The sequence below is a fragment of the Manis pentadactyla genome, chromosome 14 (genome assembly GCF_030020395.1).
Source record: "Manis pentadactyla isolate mManPen7 chromosome 14, mManPen7.hap1, whole genome shotgun sequence".
Lineage (NCBI taxonomy): Eukaryota > Metazoa > Chordata > Mammalia > Pholidota > Manidae > Manis > Manis pentadactyla.
Genome location: NC_080032.1, coordinates 8,791,980 through 8,810,587, shown reverse-complemented (window position 1 = coordinate 8,810,587; position 18,608 = coordinate 8,791,980). Strand labels below are relative to the sequence as shown.

The following is an 18,608-nucleotide window of genomic DNA, read 5'->3' as shown; positions in this document are numbered from 1 at the left end:
AGGTATTTAAAGGTATTAAAACCAGACATAATTGAATAAAATTTACCAGATTAGCATTGTCTTCCTAAACATAATCAGTTGACCAAGTCCCTGTGAAATGTAATATTTAAGAGATTTACTATGTCTTTTGGTGAGGAACTAATTCAGTGGAAATATCACATCATTACTTAATCATAAAATCTTTATACAGTATACCTCTTAAAATTTCAGGGTAAAGTTCTTCCTTATATAAAAGAATAAAAACTTCACATGTATACATGCATGTACACACACACACACTTAAGGAACCCAGGTTAATACTAGCTTTATTATACTGAAATGCTTTGCACCTTTCCTATATTTTGAGGTAAATGAATTTAAGTATGGATATTATTTTACAGCAATACTTACATGATTTAGTTTTTTCAAAATTTCTATTTCTGTTTCAACATTGAGAACTGGATCCTTTGATAAATAGAATAACATTAGGATTTATTGTTAATAATAATAATAGCGAATATTTTTTAAATATTTATAGTTAGACTTAATTGCATAAAAGCTGCCTGAGTTCCAAACCCAGCTCTACTCATACAAAGAAATGAACACCTAAAGGTCGATGAATTAAATAACTCACCGAAAATCACTCTGCAAAGTGCTTGGCAAATAGTGAGCACCCAATAAATGCCCAGGCCCTATGCCAAGTTCTGTTATTTAAAAGGGTCATCTCACATAAGCCTCAGAGCCTCTGGGTGATGAGGTTCTATAACTGGGTTCTATAATTATCCCCATTTTACAGATGGAGCAACTGAGGCTCAGAGAGAGGCAGCCACTTGCTCCGGTTCCCACAACCAGAAACAAATGTGTTTTCCACTGTTTTCATGCTTACCTGGTAAGTTCTATCTCATGGAATTGCTTATATAGCTGGGGAATTGTTTACATTCATAAAAATGATACAACAAACAAAAACCATAGATAGGAAGGTACTCAAACTGCATAAGGAAAAGGTCAAGTCAGATTTCTACAAACAGAGCAGACACAGGTTCCAATTTACTGCAGGCTGACATATTTACTGAGCCTCGAATGAGAGGAAGCTTCAGGGCACTGGAGTTGCTCTCGTTACAATTCCAAAAGGATGAATCGAATTACTCAGCCTTACAGGTCACACCCTCCAAAGCAAAGAGGGTATAGAATTACATATATACGTAAAATGGACTTTGGCTAAGAAACCCAGATGTTTAATTTTAAAAGCCTGACTCTTCCTGTAAGCTGTTAAACTCATTACCAAGTCAGGGTGTATTCTGATGACAGAAGTTTAAAGGAGTCCAGTAAGATTTGGAAGAAGAAATTAAGAAGTAAAATTTTGCTCCAGGACATAGGTATTTTTTTCCTCCCAAAATGGGAAACAAACCCAGAATCACAGGGGAAAAGATCTATAACAAAGTGAACACAGAAAGGAAATTCCTCTTGCCATGTGAGAATGGCATTGTGTTGGGGGGGAAAATCTTTAAAGAATGTTAAAGTATAATAGCCAGAAACAGCTGGCCACAAAGGAAAACGTAATTAGAGGCCACATTTTACATTACTCTGAGGGGTCATGTGTTGAAAGCCCATTTCATCCACATAATAAATGTGTATTAGAAAATGTAATAAAATGAATGGCTACTCTATAGAGCCCATTAAAATAACTTAATGAAGATTTTTTTAAAAACCTATAGACACTAAGATATTCATTGCCACATTATCAGGAAGAGCAAAGAATTAGAAACTATCTAAATGATCAACCAGAGACATGGCTGAATAAATTACAATAAAGCTGATGAAATAGAGATTTATCAAAAAGGGTATATGAGGGAAAAGGTTATACACTAATGCTTATGTGAAAAAGCAGAATACAAAACTATATATATGATTTCAACCATCTAAAAACACGAATTTATAAGAACAAAGACTAGAAGGAAAAGAAAAACTGAAACAGCTGGGGGTTCCAGTGGGTGAGGGCGGATATGGCTGGATTTTTTTCCCCTAATTTCCTTTCATTTCTTGTAAAAAAAAGTCTTTTAACAACTTGGAAGAGAAAAAAAACAACTTCCTGCTAAGTACATAATTATGTACAACCAAGTATTTTTGGAACCAAATTATCTGTTAAGTAACTTTCTAGGTTAGTTGGATATACTCAAAAATACTCAAAATTCTTTTATATAAATTCACATTTCTTAACAGCAAATTCTTCCTGACACAGAAGATGACCACACTGAAATCATTTGGGGACGTCAAGAATTAGTTTTAAGGACAGCTGAGCAGTCACAGACACAGGTACTTACGGCCTCTGTCTCAGAGCCAATAGCAAACTTCCTTTTGCTGATGATTTTTATGGCTACTTTCTTACATGTTTTCCTCTCAAAAGCTAGCTTCACTTCACCACAGGCACCACTACAGAGAAAAACAGAAAGCAGCTGTTAGAATGTTTTTAATCAGAAGACCCACCACTCCTGACTTGGCCTCAACTATTACAAGTTAAAGACAGTCCCTGTACAACCCTCCTGTCATCCCTGTTTTCAGCAAACACAATGAAACATCACCTCTGTAAAATGTCAAGGGCACAAGTGAAGGAGGTCCCTCCAGTAACACGGAGTGAACTGAGTGATACAGACTCAAGACTTACTGTCACCCCAATTGTGAAATTCTCAGAAAGACACAAAGTATGAGAGACATGATTTATCCCAGAGATCAGAGAAACATCAAGTCGAAGAAAGCCCTAGCAACAAGTGCCTGAAACAAGTTAAACAGTGTGTCTATGAATTACTTGCATTGATACACTTATCTTTCTTTTCTCTATCTTCAAAGAAATGCATTAGCACTTGATGCCATGAATTGCACCCTAAATAAAATCTTAATACCTAAGAGACCCAAAGTATTACACAATTAACTTGCCTGCAGCAAGCTCTCAAAGACTTGCTATTAACTGGAATGTGAATGTTATAATGGAGGAAGGGATGCTACCCAGGATGCCATTTAGTACAGTTAATCCTACAGAGCTCTGTTCTCTAAAGCTTGGCAGCGGAAGGTAATGGCTATCCCAGTGTCATGCACTCATTACATGCCTAAAGTAGACTAAAAATTATTGTGGGTTTTGGGGTGGGGTGAGGGGGTTTGACAAGATACCTTTTTTACTGTATATTATATAAATGCATAATATTTACCATAGTAATTTTAAATTGGACAACATAGTGGCATTAAGTACATGTACATGTGCACCCATCATTCTTATTAGTTCCCCATACTGATTAAGTATTCACTCTCCATTCTACTCTTCCCCTGGCCACTGGCAACCACTGATCTGCTTTCTGTTTCTATGGATTTACCCATTCCGAATATCTCATATCAATGGAATCATACAACGTATGGCCTTTTGTGACTGGTTTCTTTCACTTAGTATGTTTTCAAGGTTCATCCATGTTGTAGTGTATCAATATTTCACTCCTTTTATAGCTACCTAATAGTCCAGTTGAATAAATGTATCAATTTGCTTATCCATCCATTTTTTGACAGACAAATGGGTGTTTCCACCTTTGGGCTATGTGTACAGAGTTGCAATGGTTCATACACAAGTTTTTGTTCGTAAAACCTGTTCTTAATTTGGGGAGATACATACTTTGGAGGGGAACTACTGGTTCATATGCTAATTCTATGTTTACCTTTTTGAGAAGCCACCAAACTATTTCCCACAATGGCTGCACCGTTTTACATTCCTACCAGTAGTATATAAGGGTTCCAGTTTCTTTGCATTCTCACAAACACTTGTTATTGTGAGTGTGAAGTGGTAACTCTTTGTGGTTTGGATTTGCATTTCCCTAATAACCAAAGACACTAAGCATCTTCTCATGTGGTTTTTGGTCAGTTTTGGTCTTCTTTGGAGAAATGTCTATTTAAATCCTTTGCCCATTTTTAAATTGGGTTGTTTTATCTTTCTGTTGTTGAGTTGTAAGAGCTCTTTATTCTGGATTCTAGATCCTTATCAGCTATATGATTTGTAAATATCTTCTCTCATTCTGTGAGTTGTTTCACTCTCCTGAGAGTGTCTTTTGATGCACAAAAGTATTTTAAATTTGATGCAATTTGTCTATTTTTTTCTTTTGTCCCTTGGGCTTTTAATGCCATATTTAAGAAACTATTACCTAATAAAAGGTCATGAAGAGTTGTCCCTATGTTTTCTTCTTACACTTTCATAGTTTTCTCTCATATTTAGTGTTTTGTTTCATTTAAGTTGTTTTTTGCATATGGTGTGAGATAATGGTGCATTAACTATTCTTTTTTAAAACCTGCTCAAAACACTTTGGAATTCCCTTCTGCTAATGGTCACCTTTTGCCTGAGAGATCTCCCTTGAGTCCATGTAGCTCTAGTGGAGCATCTCTAATGCATCTCTAATAGTATAATACCCACTCCTATGACCATGCGTTGGACATGTAACCAAAATTGAGCCATTCAGGGTTTTCTCTGGAATCAAATGCTGATGCTGAGAGAAACAGTCTCTTTGGTGTGGTTTCTATAGAAAGAAAATATGAATGTGGAGGCTCCAGGAAACAAGAATTCTGTAGGAAGGCAACAAAGAGTAGATAAATCCAGAGGTGGAGCCAGAGCCCTGGCAACACTATGGGGACCCTTAGATTTAAAGCCAAATAGGTCACATATAAAGCCAAATAGGTCATGAGAACTGGAAGAGTGAAATAAAGCCCTAAGGGGTCACCTGACATCAGCTGTGCTCCTGTGTTTCCCAGTTCCAAAAGCCAGTAAATTCCACACTTATTTAAGTTTGTTGCCTTCTAAAAACTGGAGGATCTGTGTTGAATCCTTCCTTAGAAAAAATAAGGGTCCTACACATTTCTTAAGAGTGGGCACAAATTTGGCTGTGGGCTTCCAGGCAGATACACAAATATGGAAACACAGTGAGTTACTGAATTTAATGTCCATAAACTAAAGTATCTCCCATGAATGGGCATAAAGAGTACACTGTACTTGATTCTATGCGTCAGAAATTGGGTGATTAATTCATTCTATTATTTCCTACTTCCATGTTTCCAAACATATCAATAAATAGAAAGGCCTTTGAGGCTGGGGGAAGGGGTGGGAGGGTGAAGGACATTGTGGAATGTGGTGAAGGTGTCCTAAATACCCTCCCTAGGGAAGTGGTTCTCAAAGTATGACCAGGTGTCCCCCAACACCCTTTCAGAATGTCAAAAAATCAAAACAATTTTCAGGATAATACTAAAACATTATTTGCCTTTTTCATTCTCACTGTCTCACTGTCCTTTGAGTGCACAGTTTTCCAGAGGCTACATGGTATGTGCTAATATAACAGACTGAATGAAGAAGCAAGCATCAGGCTCTAGCCATCTTCCAGTAAACCAGACCTCAAAGAGATGTACAAAAATAAATCTCTCTTCCCACTAACCTTATTTTAAATAATTATTTTTCATTAAAAAATATTATTTAACATGGGAGCTTATTTTTTAATGATTTAATAAATATTATTAACATGTCTCCATTTTAATTTCAAATATGTAATAGCTATACAGTTAAGCCACATGAACACAAGTTCTTTAGGTTCCTTAGTAATTTTTAAGAGTGTAAGGGGTCCTGAGAAGAAAAATTTTGAGAACTTTGTCCTATTCAATGATCAGGTTCATTTCACTTCCCAAGATACCATGAATTCTAAAGAGGGCAGAAATGCAATATATGCTTCTTTTTTGAAGTTAACGAAAATCTTCTAAAATTAATTGTGGCAAAAGTTTCACATTCTTAACACATTAAAAACCACTGAACTGTACGCTTTAAATGGGTGAATTGTATGGTATGTGAATAATGTCCCAATAAAACTGCTTTTAAAAAGTTATCACAGATAAAATTTATAAGGGAAAACTGTTCATTTCAGTTGATCACTACCAAATAAATCAATAACATACCTATCACAAATAGGTGCCCTACAAATATTTTATGAATAGAAAATGCATGTTATAAAACCAGAACAAAAAACAACCAGTGACAAATGTTTAGAAAAGAATTAAGTACAATTTCCATTAAAAAATTACCTTCCAAGAGTTTTTGACATGATGTATTCGTCTCTTAACTCCTTAGGATAAACTGACTGATCATCTACAGTCAGATCAAAAAATACAAAAACTAAGGAAAAAGGGAAGAAATAGGTCTTATTCATTCAATAAAGAAAAGATAAATGGTCCTAAAATTTAGTAAACACATAGAATATAAGATAATTGTTTCTAATTACATTTAACATCTAACCCTAAGGGAATTATTTAGCTAGGCTAACACAGATCCTGAAACCCATGGAAAATGGTAGTCAAATTTCATTCTTCTATGGAAACACAAGGCTTCATTCTCACTAAAGGACAAGAAATCCATACATAAACGTTAGTCTTGACCTCAGGATTAATCAATTGCACTAATATAAAATACCCATGCAGATTAGCATAAAAACCAAAGAACAATTAGTTTGAGCCTAGAAAAAATACTCTAGGCAAGTAAATAAACATTCCCATAAAAAATCAGACCACAGGCCGATACTAGTGTACTCTTTTAGCCATTTATACTTTTACATATCTGGTATTTTGTAAAATTACATAAATAGCACTTTCCCCCACAAGAACATTTATTTCTCCATTATTCAGGTGGTATCTCAGAAAAAGAAAACTACTCATTTAGTAATTTCACCATCCACATGGGCCAAGCCTATAATCAGTTATCAAACACTTCAATTCTACAAAGTCAACAATGGTAAATTCGCAACTGCCTATATTATCCTGAAAGAGTGAGATTTGTTAAGACCCTTGAGTTTTTCAGATGTCAGGTGATGAATCCTGGCCTCCCTGGAGAAACCTGCCACACAAATCTAAGCCACCGGAGTGTGCTTCATTCCCGGCTGGTCCACACAAGGGCAGACATGCCTAGTCAATGAGACCCACTGGCCACCCAGAAAACTGATCCTCTATCCTTGTGGATATTTATGGACATACATGTTCCAGCAACATCTGAGAATCTGGGAATTTGAAAGGCTCTGGAGATGTATTTCTCCCAAATGTCAAGGCCTACCTCAGGGGCTGCAAACTCAGTTGCCCACACAAACCAGGAAGGTCATGGACACAGGTAAAACCTGGACTGAGTGTAAGACAATGTGGAGCAGTGGGAATTTTAAAAGAAAACACACCACCTATCTAAAGGAGGGAGCCTCTACTCAGAACCTGTAAATCCTCTAGTTATGGGGCCATAGGCTCAGTGTGGCCAGATATTGCACCTTTTCAAATAAATCTTGATTTTGATGTTAAAGTACCAATATCAGCAAACGCCTAATTAAGTGTCAATAGGCTGAATGTGATCTGCAGAGTACCAGTCTGATCTGTTTCGATCATGGCCACTGTTAGCCTATATGACCCTTTTGTTCAAATCAGAAAGTACCCTAATGGGTAGACCAATTAGAAAAAGGGGGCACTCAACCTGTCAAGTGGAAGACAGGCCAAACTTCAGTGCCTAGTTGCCCCCTTGACCAGGTGATCTCAAACAGCAAAACCCTAGGCAGCTGCCCTGACTATAATGACCATCAGATAGAAAACAAAATAGTCAGAAACAAGGAAAACTAAGTCTATCGTAAAATGCTCTGTAGGATGCCCAGTTCCCAGATGCCAATCTGAAGACCGATGGCACGAGAACTATGGGGGGAGGATTTTTTAACCCCAGCAACAACTGGATCACCATCAACAAGAGACCATCTGTGGGCATCTGTGTTTTCACGGTATTACCTACATACACATATCCTATGAGTCATTCAACTCTCAGATCATATTGGGAAGTTCTGTGGGGTTTTTTTTTTAATCAAAGAAGAGTACTCCTCTTGTCCAAGGATTTAAAATCACCATGAGCTGTGTTTAACTCTGTAGGTTGTTTTTCTTTCTTTTGCGCTAAATGGCAATTGTTCATTTTAGATGTGATATCCGTGAAGTTTTAGGAATGGATACTTGTAAAACGCTGGCTGATGAGAACGGGACACATCTCCACTTTCAGAGAACAACCATGTGGCATCTAAGGTGCAAGGTCTAAACAGAAATTCTTACAGAAAATCCATAGCATAACACCTGGCATATAATAGGAGTTCAATACACATATGGGGAAATTAATGAAGGAATGAAGAAAGGGAAGAATGAGGAAGGGAGGGAGATGAATAAATGGTCGGAAACAAGCCTCATAGACATTTAAGACTGATGTGGTATAAACTGCATGTATCAATAAACTATGAACTAGCTTAAGCAATATGATAACTCAATTGACATCATATGGCTTTAAATAGAATGAACCAAACCAATTAAACATAAGAAAATCTGTCTTGGTAGAACTTTTTCTTAATTTAAAAATGCAACTAGGAATGAGCTGAATCTCAAATGCTAATCTACTTACTTTACCTAAACCTTACTCTGCAAAGGGCACAATGTCAACTTTCCTTTCACATCAGAGGGAAAAAATGCAGTAACTGTAAGATAATAATATTACCTTTATTACTCCATACTGAAAGTGCAATTTCAGAATTGTTACTCAAAGGAAGGCGTCTTCCTTTCCCTACAAGCTCTCTATTTACAAAGGTTCCATTCCCACTGTGATCTTCTATGTATGCGATGTAAGTGTGTTTAGGACCCATTTCCTAAAATAGAGAACATTTTATTTTAAAGTTTTAAGAGTGGGCCGTTTTAGTGGGAATACCTAAGAGTGATGACTAGATTACCAGCTCTCCCAAACAGATGGATAACTGTCACCTACTCTGAAAATCCGGAAGTGTTTCTTGCTGTAAGTCCGGTATTTATCCGTTCTTTTCAGCAGTGGTCCATCAAAGCAATATTCACAGCTTCTATCTCTCCCAAACCAGTAGCTGTCATTCACACACTCTGTAACACAAAAGCACACCCCAGAGGGCTGTTGAGTTTCATGTATCAAACACCTTTAAACACTGCTCATAAAATCTACTTGCAGGAAAATTGTCCCAAGAAGGCAATCAAAATTATAGATTTGTTTATCAAGATTTTATAAGATTAAAAAGGAGGGGGGGAAACCCCAAATTTTCCAATGAGTTTACTAAGTTATGGCTTATACATAAGCATGGAAGAACAAGTAGTCATTAAAAGCTCTCAATTTTTAATGATTTGGAAAAATACATCTGATATAATAATAACTCCCTGCTTATTACCCTCCTGAAGCTTCCCATCCCAGTTAGTATAAAAACCTGCACACCTCCTCGTGGCAGGCTAGATGCTCAGGATCTGGTTCTTGTTTCCCTCCCAGCTTTGCCTTGTATCCATCTCCTTGGTCACTACACCTGTCCCACCAGCCTCCTTTCACTGCCCCCGATATGCTGGGCTCAGCCTCCCCTATGGCCTTTGCACTCTTCATTCCCAGCTATCTGGATGGTCATCTTGCTTTTTGTGTCTGGACTCAAATGTCTATCATCTTCCACTGAGCTTTCTGTATAAAACAGACCCTCACCTCACCCACCACCCACCAAATCAGAATGCTGTCTTGCTTTGCTTCCCTCCAAGTATGGACCAGTACTAGAAATTCTCTTGATTATGTGAATATGATCTCCCCACACTCCCGTTAGAACAAACTCCAGGAAGACAGCCTTGGGTCTCTCATTTAGGAGTATAGCTCCAGCACCTAGGACAATGCATACGGTAAGCTAGTAAATGTGAAAGACAGACAGGAAAATATGAGCAACTCATATTCCAAAGGATTCATTTCCCTAACATGTAAAGTTTCTCCAAATCAGTAAGACAATCCAGTAGAAACTGGAAAAAGGAAATGAACAAGTAATTTACAAGAGAGAAATACAAATGGCTCAAACATATGAAGATAGCTAACTCAATATGAGTAATTTTAAAAACAAAAAAATACATTAAGATTCCACATTTTAATTAGCAGATTAACAAAAATCAAAAGGTTTCCTATTATACTGTGTTTGCAAGAGAGATGAAGAAGCAGTTACTCTCATATATTGCCAACAAGAATATAATTTATACACCGAATATAACTTGGAGTCCAGGCAGGATAATTTGGCAAGATCTATCAAAATTACATATGCAACCACTTCACACCCATGAAGATGGCTATAATAAAAACTAATAAATAACAAGTGTCGGCAAAGATACAAAGAACTTGGAACCCTCATACATTGCTGGTGGGGATATAAAATGGTACAGTCACTGTGGAAAACAGTTTGTGGTTCCTCAAAAAGTTAAACTTTTTGAACTGCCTTATGACTCAGCAAATTCACTCCTCCGTATATACCCAAAAGAACTGAAATCAGTCCCCAAATAAACCCTTGTACAAGAGTACTCACACCAGCACTATTCACAATAGCCAAATGATACAAACACAACTGTCCCTCTGTGAATGAATGGATAAACAAATCAAGGTATCTATCTATAATGGGATATATTCAGCCATAAAAAGGAATAAATGCTACAACTCATGCATATTATAACATAGCTGAACCTTGAAAACCTTATACTAAGTGGAAGAAGTCAGACACAAAAGGCAAATGTATGATTGCATTTATATGAAATATTTATAAAAGTTAAATCTACACAAATGAAATGCAGATTGGTGGCTGTTGGGGACAGGAGAGAGTAATGAGGAGCAACTGCTTAATGGGTAGAGGGTTTTATTGTGAGTAACAGAAATGTTTTGGAACTAGACAAAGGTGGTAAATGTGTATATAATAAAGGCCACTGAATGTTCACTTCAATTTTTAAAAATTACAAATCCAAACACCCATTGGGCCCAGAAATTATTGTTGTAACAAAAGATTATAAGCAATTAAATTTCCATTAGTAAGGAGCTAGTTCAATAAATGTATCCATCTATAAAAGGAAAGATCCTTACATTCCAAGAGAAGGATGTCTAAGAAGCCAGTTGCAACCAATGCATAATGAGAATGAGTTACAATTAGTATAAAAAGTAAAGGGAGAAAAAGGAACAGACATGTAACCATATGGCAGTATCCCTTACAAAGTAGAGTCATGCCTACTCTCTGATCCAGCAATGTGACTGGCACCCTGCCCTAGAGAGACATCTGCCGAGTGGGCAAGGAGACAACTACAAGAATGTTCACCGCAGTCTTTCTTACAGGAGCAAAAACTGGAAACGACCTGGTAAGTGACCAGGCCAGGAATAAATGAACCATGGTTGTTTCTACTAGAAACCAGGAGCTTCCGGGGCAGCTGGGAAAAGGAAGGGCAGGGAGAGTTCATGAGAACACTGACAGTCCAGGGATGGAGGAGAGCACGGGGCAGCCGCCCGTGAAGGGCCTGCTCTGGCCTCTGCTCATCAGAAGAGCCCTCAGACAGACGCGTGGAGGAGGGCAGGGGCAGCGAGATAGGAATCAGAGACCAGAAGCTCCCAGTGAGGCATGCAGAGGTATGGACCCAAGGAAGGATGGGCCCCTCTCCCAGCAGAGAAGAAAGAGGTGCACATGAGAGTGTTTAGGGAAAGGAACAGATGTATTTGTTTTGTCAAGAGAATGAAAATTTAGGTAAATCATTCTCCTTTGTCAGGGAGTCCTGACCTCCTCAAAGGTCAAACTCACGGTTCTCCTTCTCAGAGGGATCACTGAAAAAATTAAGGCCATCTAGGAGAAGTCAGTCTATCTTTCCCTTTGATCCCATTCAATCCTGACCTCTGGCCTATCTCCCTTGCCTTTGCTTATTTCCCCATTTTACAGATGAGAACAGCAATGTTCAGAGAAGTGGCATCACCTGCTTGAGGTCACACAGCTAGGAAGGAACACAGCTAGGACTTGAACCCATGTCTTTCTGATTACAGCACCCTTGCCCTTCTCCCACCCACCAGCTAGTCTCACCATTATTTCTTCCCATTCAAGCATTTTTAATCTCTCATCAGCTTCTCTCACACGCATTTCAAACAGGAACAAGAACACTTAGGAATAAATTTAACAAAACAAATGCAAGTCTTATACTCTAAAAACAACAAAAAAAATTTAAAGACCTGTATAAATGTTCATATATTGGGAGACTTAATATTATAAAGATGGCAAAATGCTCAAACCACAGATTTATACCATCTCTACCAAAATCATAGTAAAATATGTATCTGGTAAGGGATTTATATCTAGACTATAGAAAGAACACATACAAATCAGTAATAAAAAGACAAGTTTAATTAAAAATGAGCAAAGGATCTGAACAGACATTTCTCCAAAGAAGATATAAAAAAGACCAATAAGCACATGAAAAGATGTTTAATTATCATTAGCCATCAGAGAAATGCAAATCAAAACCAGGAGATACCACGTCAAACCTTCTGGAATGACTATAATAAAAAAGACAGATAATAAGTCGGGGTGAAATGTGGAGAAACTGGAATCCTGATACATGGCTGGTGGGAACAGAGAATGGTGCCACTGCTGTGGAAAAGTCTGATGACTCCTTAAAAAGTTAAACACAGAATTGCCATATTATCCAGTGATTCCACTCCTAGGTATAGACCAAAAAAAATGAAAACAGGGATTCAAACATACTTGTATGTAAATACCCATACAGCATTGCAAAATAACCAAAAGGTACAAATAGCCTGTGTCCATCATCAGTACTTATATACAATGGAATGATATTCAGCCATAGAAAGATACTAAGTTCTGATAAATACACAGGAATGAACTTTTAAAATATTATGCTAAGTGAAACAGCCAGACACAAAGGGACAAATCTTATTACTTCACCTACAAAAATATTTAAAACAGGTAAACTCACAGACACAGAGTGTAGAAATTATCAGAGGAATTCAATGGGGGAAAGGACAGTCTCTTCAACAAATAGTGTCAGGAAAACTGGATAACCAAATGCACAATAAAAAAACTGAACTCCATCTTATACCACTCACAAAAATTAACTTGAAATGGATTAAACACAAACTTAAGAACCGAAACCATAAAACTCATAGAAGAAAACAAGAAAAAAGCTCCCTAACATGGGTCTTGGCACCCCTTTTTTGGGTAAGCCACCAAATGCACAAGCAACAAAAGTAAAAATTACTAAGTGGGACGATATCAAACTAAAAGGCTTCTACACAGCAAAAGAAACAGTCAACAACATGAAAAGGCAACCTAGAGAGTGGAAGAAAATATTTGCACATCACATATCTGGTAAGGGGTTAATATCCAAAATATATAAAGAACTCACACAACTCAGTAGCAGAAAATCAAACACTCCAACTAAAAAATAGGAAGAACTATATAGACCTTTTGCCAAAGATAACATCCAAATGGCCAACAGGTACAAGAAAAGGTACTGAGCATCACTAATTACCAGAGAAACCAAAACCAAAACCACAATGAGCTATCACCTCACAACTGTTAGAATGGCTATCATCAAAAAAACAAAGAGACTTGATCAAGGGTTGGAGTGGATATGGAGAAAAGGGGACCCTCACGCACCACTGTTGGGATATAAATCAGTGCAGCCATTAGGGAAGATAGTAATGAGGTTCCTCAAAAAATTAAAAATAGAACTGCCACATGATGCAGTAATTCCACTTCTGCGTATTTGTCCGAAGAAAATGAAAACACTAACTCAAAAAAATTTATATGCACCTGCCATGTTCACTGCATAATTGTTTACAATAGCCTAGACATGGAAGCAGGTTACATGTCCATCAGTGAATGAAAAGATAAAGAAAATGTAATGTATATATACAATGGATTATTTAGCCATAAAAAAAATCTTGCCATCAGAAACAACATGGATGGATTATGCTAAGTGAAATAAGTAAGAGAAAGGCAAATACTGGGTCATCTCACTTATATGTGGAATCTAAAACCTTAACTCATAGAAACAGGGAGTAGAGTAGTGGTTACCAGGGCCTGGGGGATAGGGGAAATGGGGAGATGTGGGTCAAAGGGTACAAATTTCTGGCTATAAGATGAATAAGTTCTGGGCATCTAATGTACAGCATGGTGATTATAGTTAATAATACTATATTATATATTTGAAAGCTGCTAAGAAACAGAGTAATCTTAAATGTTCTCACCACAAAAAAAAAAGTAATTATGTGATGTGATAGAGATATTAACTAACACTATGGTGGTAATCACTTTGCAATATATAAGTGTATCAAATTAACACATTGTACATCTAAAATTTACACAATGTTATATGTCAATTATATCTCAGAAAGCTGGGGGAAAAGAAATTACCAGAGGAAAAATTTGAGAAATAAATAATGGTGATGGCTGCACAACATTCTGCCACTAAACTGTATACTTAATAATTAACTGGCAAAATTTCTTACATTTTACAATAAAAAAATAAACATTAAAATACTTGGACATAAGGTTGTATATCAATGATACCTTAATAAAAAAAATACTTAGGCACAAGTTTTCTTTTTTTTTTTATTTTGGTATCATTAATATACACTTACATGAACAACATTGTGGTTACTAGATTCCCCCCATTATCAAGCCCCCCCACACACACCATTACAGTCACTGTCCATCAGCGTAGTAAGATGCTATAGAGTCACTAGTCTTCTGTGTTGTACAGCCCTTCCTGTGCCCTCCCCACATTATGTGTGCTAATAATAATGCCCCTTTTTCCCTTATCTTGGGCATAAGTCTTCTTAAGCGCAAGACTTGCACACTGAAAACTATAAAACATCATTGAAAGAAATTGAAGACCTAAATAAATGGAAAGACAGCCCATGTTCATAGATTTAAAGACTTAATATTAAGATATTAATACTTCTCAAATTGATCTACAGATTCCATTTAATTCCTATGAAAATCCCAGCTCCCTTCTTTGCAGAAAGTGACAAGCTTATCTAAAATTCATGGAAACATAGTGGAGCCAGAATAATCAAAACAATCTTGAAAAAGAGGCACACATTGGGACACACCCCTGACTTCAAAACTTACTACAAAGCTAAAGTAGTCAAAATTTTGCAGTACTGGCATTAAGGATAGATATATAGATCAATGGAATAAACCCTGACATTCCTATTCAAATAATTTTTGGTAAGCGTACCAAGACCATTCAGTGAGGAAGGAATAGTCTTGTCAAGAAATAGTGCTCAGACAACTAGATACTCATGTGCTAAAGGATGAATTTGGACCCTACCTCATACCATATACAAGAATCAACTCAAAACAGATCAATTTAAGAGCTAAACCTATAAAATAACTAGAAGCATAGGTGTCAATCAATCAATAATAACAAAATAAACAGCTTCTATTTATTGAGCATCTATTTTACGCTGGTTATCCTATCGGGCTCCTTATATAATATCTCACCTTTAAAGGTGATCATCCCATTTCACCCTTTCAATCACCATGTGTCTCCCACTCACCATACATAAGCCTTAAGCCTATCTTAGAAATATGGCTTACTGAGTGAAAAATAGCTTCAAATGTTTACTTCTAAATTTAAATTGTGCATATGAATTTTGCTATATTATTTCTCCATTTTTTATTGTTTTTTCAAGTTATTGAAGTTGAACATGAAATAAAAAGACTGACAAGGTACTAATGGTACATTAGTCATTCATTTATTTATGTTACAATTTTCCATCCCATTAAGGTCAAGTTCAAATTTTTTTTTAATGAAGGGATAATTTTAATCTAAGAGGGAGGAAAAATGTCATTTCAAACACATCCATAGCAAAGCTTTACTACTGGAATCAGGATGTGTCAAGAGTGGAAGAATATATTTAAATTTAAATTGCAAGGCTGGCTATTTTAAGGTAAAACAAGGATGTCCACAATAGCTTCCCCTAATCTGAAACTGTAAAACTAACGCTCTAAAGTTGCCACATACCACAGCAGGGATTAGGTGGTGAAATTCCTGTGATTAGGTGATAAATGTTTGCCAGTTTGCATGAACCTGCATTTTTCTAGGCAAAGGATCCACAGCTTCAGATGCAAATGCCCATTTGTGGAAAGAATAATGAAAGGAACCCACAGCTGGTAAGATCCAGTGGGACTACCCAAACTAATTCCTTGGTTTCATCCTTCATCACTTTCAAACTCCAGAATCAGTCCAGGAGTATCTTGAGCTTTCTGCTGCAACAACTTTCTATGATTGTTTTTCCAAACAAAATAGTATACTCTATAGCAAAGGGTCTTACCAAGACTGGGGAATCCATCCTGAAGGGCCCATAATCGAGCCCAAGGGGCAGGACTGGGCTCTTCAGGTTCTTGGTCCTCGGGAATAGAACAGAGTTCCTGAGTGGACACTGTGTCTAAGGAGCTCAGTGTCCCTGAGCTGGAGTGAGAGGACTGGCTAGACGTGGGCACTGTGCTGGTGGAGGGGCCGGACGTGCTCTGGGACTGTGAGGAGAGGCCGTGGGATTGTGAGAAGCCACCTTGGGATTGTGAGCAGGCACCACTGCCACGGGACTGCAGACACTCCACATCTGTCTCCCGAGACATCAGGACCTCAAAAAGAAGTGTTCGACAATAAGGTGAGTTTCAGGGAACAACACTTAAAGTTCAACAGTAAAGGATGGGCGTATTACAACAAAAGAACTAAAATATAAAAATAAAACATCCAGGGCAGGCATGCTCTGCAAAAATCTAAAATCTAAAAGTCTCCATCTGTTGTTCTGGGCTGAGTTTTCATGAGATCACTTTCACTGGATCAGCTTCTTGTCTGATCAGCCACAAACCACAGGGGAAAGAATTTCTTTTTTTTAAAGGTTGTAAATAAGTAAAAAGCAACGAAACTTGAGTTTGGGAGGAGAGACTCACAACAGCTTATATTCATCCAATTTTTAAAAACTAGAAATGAAATCTAAAATGCATTAACATAATCAATACTACACTTCAATTTCATGTTTTGGACCAGGAAAGAAGGGGAAGGGTAGGTGACTTGAGAAAGAAAATGGGCAAACAGAAACCATATAGTAACTCACTGCACCACTCCTCAAGTGGCCATTTACTTAAAATGAAGCCGATTCCCGTCCCCTGAAAACCTGCTCCCAGAAGGTAAGGACGTGTCCTGTTTATTCATTCTAAATTCCTAGTCTAAGGGCCAGGCCTCTTAACGAGGCAGAACACAAAGAAGACTGCTCTAAACAACTTCACCTAGCCCTTTGTGATGCAAAATAACTATGGAGCACATCTTTTCAGCATCCTAAATGGCTTTGCAGCCTAAGAGAATCCTGCAGAAACCATTTTTTGAGTCACAGGAGACCATAACATAGGTTCCCACCTTGTTTTAGAATTAATTTAATGGACAGTTAAACTCTGATTACAGAACCTCTCCAGGTTCTGTTATCTGATAACAGAACAGATAACAGAATCTGATAACAGAACAGATTCTCTCCAGATCCACACGCTCAGGTTCCTCCTCCAGAATACAGTAAACATTACTCACACTGACTGCATTTACACAGCCTTCCAGAAGCAAAGATCCTGATGAGTTTTCCTTAACACACAGCACGAAGGTGAGGCCAGCTCTGCGTCTGTCCCTCCAGAACCTGCTGCTCTAATACTACCTTAGCCAAGGCTGTGTCTTCCTGCAGCTCTTTGAGCAAGACTTCTCCGCCCTAAAAAATGGCAAAAGACAGTGTGTCAAGAGATACCTGCTACCATCACTTGTTGAGAAGTTAGAGTCCACCAGTCAGGGACCACATTAGCTTCCACCATGTGGGGGAAGTACAGTGGAGTAGTTAAAAGGCAAACAGGTCTGGGGTCAGATGCCTGAGTCAATCTTTGCATGACCTTTAAGTAAATTACAACGTGTCTGCGCCAGTTTCCTTATCTGAAAAAAACACAGATAGAGCTTGTGGATTAAATGAGATTTATGAATGCTTCTCCACCAGTGATTCTTGGTAATTGGGAGAACGGAATTCAAGTCCCCAAGAATCCGAAAGCCAGAAAAGGCCTTATAAGTGCAACACAATTTTTTTTTCCTAAATAAAGAAACTGAGTCCCATGGAGAACTGGTGCCCTCCTACCTTCTTGCCACCCGCTTCCACACACTTACTTGGTGAACACTCGCAGGGCATCCTCCTACACAAGTCAATGTGTTTCCAATTCATGCGGCGCCTAGCACCTAGAGTTGGTTCACAACAGGTATTTTCGAGATTGAACCTAAAGTATGGTAATAATTACTAGCATTTAGAGAACCCTTTACAAAGCAACTTTGTTCTGACTTTGAAGAGCACAACTTTGCTCTTTCTTATCCTGTGCGTTTGGGCAGGTTTCAGCTTGCATGTAATACAGGAAATGAACTTCACCTCTAAGTTTATCTACAAAGAAGGAAGAGAGTCGCCCACGCATTCCTCTCCCCTCTTCCGAGCTTAAAAGGCCGACAAAGCGAAAGGTTGGGCGATTTCCCTCGCACTAAGGCTGCATGAGGACGGGATTCGAACCCCCAAACCGTACAAGAGAAGCTCCCCGCTATAACTCACCGCGTGAGCCCACCAGACGCCGCAAACTCAGATCAGCCGCAGCCGGCCGTGGCGCTAAACCAGCACATACAAACTCCACCCTCAGCCAATCAAAACACCCCTCCGCCTCAGCCGGACCAATGAGCAGCAGCGGATATGGCTAAGCACG

The 18,608-nt window shown here is 38.0% G+C and overlaps 1 protein-coding gene across 7 annotated transcripts in view; it reads right to left on the bottom strand.

Annotated features, from left to right (window-relative positions):
• The window catches only part of CHEK2 (checkpoint kinase 2), a 43,528-nt gene extending 24,956 nt beyond the window's left edge, over positions 1 to 18,572 (bottom strand). Inside the window, exons 1-9 of one of the 7 annotated variants that reach the window (XM_036908884.2) lie at positions 18,461 to 18,557; positions 18,034 to 18,140; positions 17,422 to 17,593; positions 16,172 to 16,481; positions 8,798 to 8,922; positions 8,534 to 8,681; positions 6,067 to 6,157; positions 2,301 to 2,409; positions 391 to 444 (exon numbers count right to left, since the gene is read on the bottom strand). In XM_036908884.2, the coding sequence (XP_036764779.1) occupies positions 391 to 444; positions 2,301 to 2,409; positions 6,067 to 6,157; positions 8,534 to 8,681; positions 8,798 to 8,922; positions 16,172 to 16,475 (831 nt within the window). In that variant the 5' untranslated portion in view covers positions 16,476 to 16,481; positions 17,422 to 17,593; positions 18,034 to 18,140; positions 18,461 to 18,557. Of the gene's footprint in view, positions 1 to 390; positions 445 to 2,300; positions 2,410 to 6,066; positions 6,158 to 8,533; positions 8,682 to 8,797; positions 8,923 to 16,171; positions 16,482 to 17,421; positions 17,594 to 18,033; positions 18,141 to 18,460 lie in introns of those variants that run through there. The other 6 variants (XM_036908889.2, XM_036908888.2, XM_036908887.2 and 3 more) reach the window with 6 other exon arrangements.
• Positions 18,573 to 18,608: the final 36 nt, after the last annotated feature.